A 3,759-nucleotide genomic window follows, 5' to 3' on the forward strand; every position below is an offset into this window, starting at 1 on the left:
CTGGGCTGGGGATTCGAACCCGCCACCTTAGGTGTATGTGGCTGGTGCCTTAGCCCAGAACTCTTTAAATCAAATCGAATTACCATAGAAGAAAAGAAACAATGAAATATTAAATAGAAAAACCTTTAAATCAAGTCTTCAAGTTGTTTCCAAATTAGTAGAAATCTTTACATGTGGGTTCAAATATTTAAAAAAGGAATACATTCTACGATAAAAAGTGTTTAACTAAAACCCCTCACCTGTTGATGTGGGAGTTGCTCGAAATGTCCCTGATACCATTTCTCCAAGACTTGAAGAAGAATTTCCACTTGATTTCCTAGGATATAGAAAAGGAACTTAAGACTCACTCCACAGATTCTTTGAAAATAAAACTTGAAAGAAAAAGTTTTCTTTGGTCTTAGTCCTACTAAATAATTCAAAACACACCAAATCCTGCTACAGAGAAGAACTTCAAGAATTTGTCTGTCCAAATGTTTTCTTTGGCCTCATTTCTCAGAGCAAGTGGAGAACGGAGACCTGGAAATACTTTGCAAATTAGTCTCTTCTAGTTTTACAATGCAGAAATTGGGGAAAAGAATCACTGGCAGGAATATTCCTGTGAAATGCCTGCTCACCTAACACCAGTCACCAATGTGCAGTCAGATGCTGAACACAGCTCAAAATAAGCAGAAAGGCCTGGAGAAACCTTTCCTTCTTAAAAATGATCATGTGAGAGTCAAGAGTTAAGAATTAACCCTGGCTTGTAATCCTAGCACTCTGGGAGGCTGAGGTGGGTAGACTGCTTGAGCTCAAGCAGTTCAAGACCAGCCTGAGCAAAAGTGAGAAAAAAAAAAAAAAAAGAACTGACCCTAAGGAACTGGTCACAAGTGATTTTCTGTGACCCAGAATGGAAGCTCATCAATACTGGAAGCTTCCCTGGATGCCGAGGAAGCCATGGAGACACTCTGCCTTTCTACTTCCCTTGTGTCCCACCCTTCAATGCTTAAGAGTTATGATCCCTCTGGTCAGAAAAATCTGATTTCTCATCCTAGCCCTGCCTCTTACTAGTTGACCCAGGCACATGATATCTCTGACTCTTAGTTTCCCCACCTATAGAAAGAGATGCTACACCTCACAGGGTTGATACAAAGATAAAATAAAATCCTGTCTGTGAGCTCTTGGCTTTACTATTGCACCTGCCACAAAGAAAGATTTTAATTCAAAAGTATAAACAGTCGTGCAGTGCTTAACCAAGGAAGCGTGTCATTAGGTGATTGCATCCCTGGGCCAACAACATCCAAGTCTACTTGCTGTAACCCAGACAGCAGCTGACTACACACCTGGGCTATATGGTACAGCCTATTGCTCCTGAACTACAGGTCTGTATAGCATGGTACTGTATTGAACATTGAAGGTTGTAACACAATGGTAAGACTTATGTATCTAAACATACCTAAATATAGAAGAGATACAATAGAAATACAGCATTATAATGTTACGAGACCATCGTTGTATACCCAATCTATCATTGACCAAAACGTCATTATGTAGCACATGACTATAATTGAAATATGGAATAATTATAACAATAAAACTCTGAAAGAAATGATAATTCAGTTATTATTTCACTCAACAAATATTGATTGTGCATTTCTGTTCTGGAATCTATGAATTTAACAGTGGCAGGGGCAGTGGGAGAGAAAAAATCCTCTTCCTTACTGAGTCATATTCCAGTGAGAGAAGTCAGCACAGGCTGAGACCCCTTATCCAAAGTGCTTGGGAGCAGACGTGCTTTGGATTCTGGATTTTTTTTTTGATTTGGGAATATTTGCATTATATACTTACCAGCTGAGCACCCCTAATTTGAAAATCTGAAGTCTGAAATGCTCCAACAAGTGTTTTTCTTTTATGGAGTATTTTGCATTTTGGATTATAGATGCTCAAACTGTACCAAACAAAATAAATAGGTAAATATATACTATTTCTGAGAGTAATAAGTGCAACAGAGAAAACTCAGTCAGGCCAGGGATAGGAAGGACTGAGAAGGAAAACGGCGAAATTTAAAAAAAAAAAAAAAAAAGGCACAATTTAAATATAGTTAGCAGAAGAGGGATCTCCGGAAGGTGACATTTAAGAAAGATTTTAAAGCCCAGTGACGATTTGAAGGAAAGGGTTTCAGTAAGAGAACACAGCAAATGCAAAGGCCCAGAGGCAGGCACGTGTGTTCCCAATGTGTTTAAGGAGAAGGATGGAAGACAAAACGTTCAGAGAAGAGGGATCAATAATTAATAACAGTTTATACATGTATATGCTAAAAATATTGATAATTAGAAGTGGGGATAACTGTACTCTCGTGATCTATTACTGTCAGAGTCGTTCCCATTACAATAAAGGCACAAGAGCCTCTAAAGAACAGGAGGTTTTAAAATAGAAACGGGTCCAGTAGAAAACAGAGGTTGAGGGTCAAGATAAAGAGCTGCTTCTGTTTCAGGGCTTTCAAAAAGTCTTAGCAGGCTCAGAGCCCATAGCTCAGTGGTTAGGTCACTGGCCACATAAACCGGGGCTGGCGTGTTCAAACCCCGTCCGCGCCTGCTAAACAACAATGACAACTATAGCCAAAAAATAGCCAGCCAGGCATTGTAGTGGGCACCTGTAGTCCCAGCTACTTGGGAGGCTGAGGCAAGAGAATCACTTAAACCCAAGAGTTTGAGGTTGCTTATGAGCTGTGACACCACAGCACTCTACCAAGGGCAACATAGTGAGACTGTCTCAAAAAAAAAAGTCTTAGCACATATCAAACCAAAGCTTCAGCAGGGGCTGCAACATCATATATGCAGGCTCAGTATGATTTGAGTTTCTCTTCTCTCAAGCTGTGCTGTGTTCCTCAGACCTTTAAATGCTACACTCTAAGATCTATGTGGCTCCTCCATCAGCTCACTAGGGACAAGTTCATCTGGAGCTGGACAGTATCTTCACCTCGTGCCAGAAGATGGTAGATGCCACAAAAGGCCTAGGATGGAGAAGGTGCTGCTAGTGCCGGGACCCACATGTACTTCTGGAACCAAGAGGAGTCAGGAGGCTGAGTAGGGTCCGCTCTGGCTTACTGAGAAAGGATGTCTGTCCCATGTGAGTCTCACAGAGGAAGCCTGGGTTCCAAGGAGGGCTTGCGGAGGCCACAGGACACAGTGTCCACCGTGGAACTCCTGTGGACCTGCAGTGCTAGGCTTCAGCATGCAGTGGGGTAGGGACTATCTGAAACCCTTTTGTGCCAATTTCAGAAACACCTCATATGCAGAAAAAGATCTTTTTACCTTGAACGCATATGTTTCATTTAGTAAAATTCCACCTAATTTTCCTACCCCCACAAACATATATACATATAAAGAATGGAACCTTACCCTCCGTGAAAACGGCCTCTTTTTTGCTCTTGCTGAATCCGAATGTTCTCCAATCTGAGCGGACTTGGGATGAAACCAATCTCACAGCCCTCTTTCACCAGCCTTCCTATCCACCAATCATTGTTATATTTCTGGAATTCAGAAATAAAACTGCTATCGACAGTAATTCACTTATCTTCACATTCTATTAATTAATTTCAGGGGACCAGAAGAATGAAACAGTATATGGTATCATATTACACATAATACTATATTATACGACACATATAATCTATAACTATAATATACTTTATGTATATCTGAGGCAGGCTCATGGACTAAGAATGCAGGGTTCTGTAATTTTTTTCTATAAAGGTCCAGATAATAATTTTTTTTTCTGCAG

At 40.6% G+C, this 3,759-nt stretch overlaps 1 protein-coding gene across 7 annotated transcripts in view; it reads right to left on the bottom strand.

Annotated features, from left to right (window-relative positions):
* The window catches only part of CACNB4 (calcium voltage-gated channel auxiliary subunit beta 4), a 267,434-nt gene that overhangs the window by 38,094 nt on the left and 225,581 nt on the right, over positions 1 to 3,759 (bottom strand). For all 7 annotated transcript variants that reach the window (XM_003793024.2, XM_003793021.2, XM_003793022.2 and 4 more), the window contains 2 exons: positions 3,378 to 3,508; positions 240 to 316 (listed from right to left, as the gene is read on the bottom strand). In XM_003793024.2, the coding sequence (XP_003793072.1) occupies positions 240 to 316; positions 3,378 to 3,508 (208 nt within the window). The remainder of the gene's footprint in view (positions 1 to 239; positions 317 to 3,377; positions 3,509 to 3,759) is intronic.

Source organism: Otolemur garnettii, unplaced genomic scaffold (assembly GCF_000181295.1).
Source record: "Otolemur garnettii isolate 467f Iridium unplaced genomic scaffold, OtoGar3 scaffold00064, whole genome shotgun sequence".
In the NCBI taxonomy this organism is placed as follows: Eukaryota; Metazoa; Chordata; class Mammalia; order Primates; family Galagidae; genus Otolemur; species Otolemur garnettii.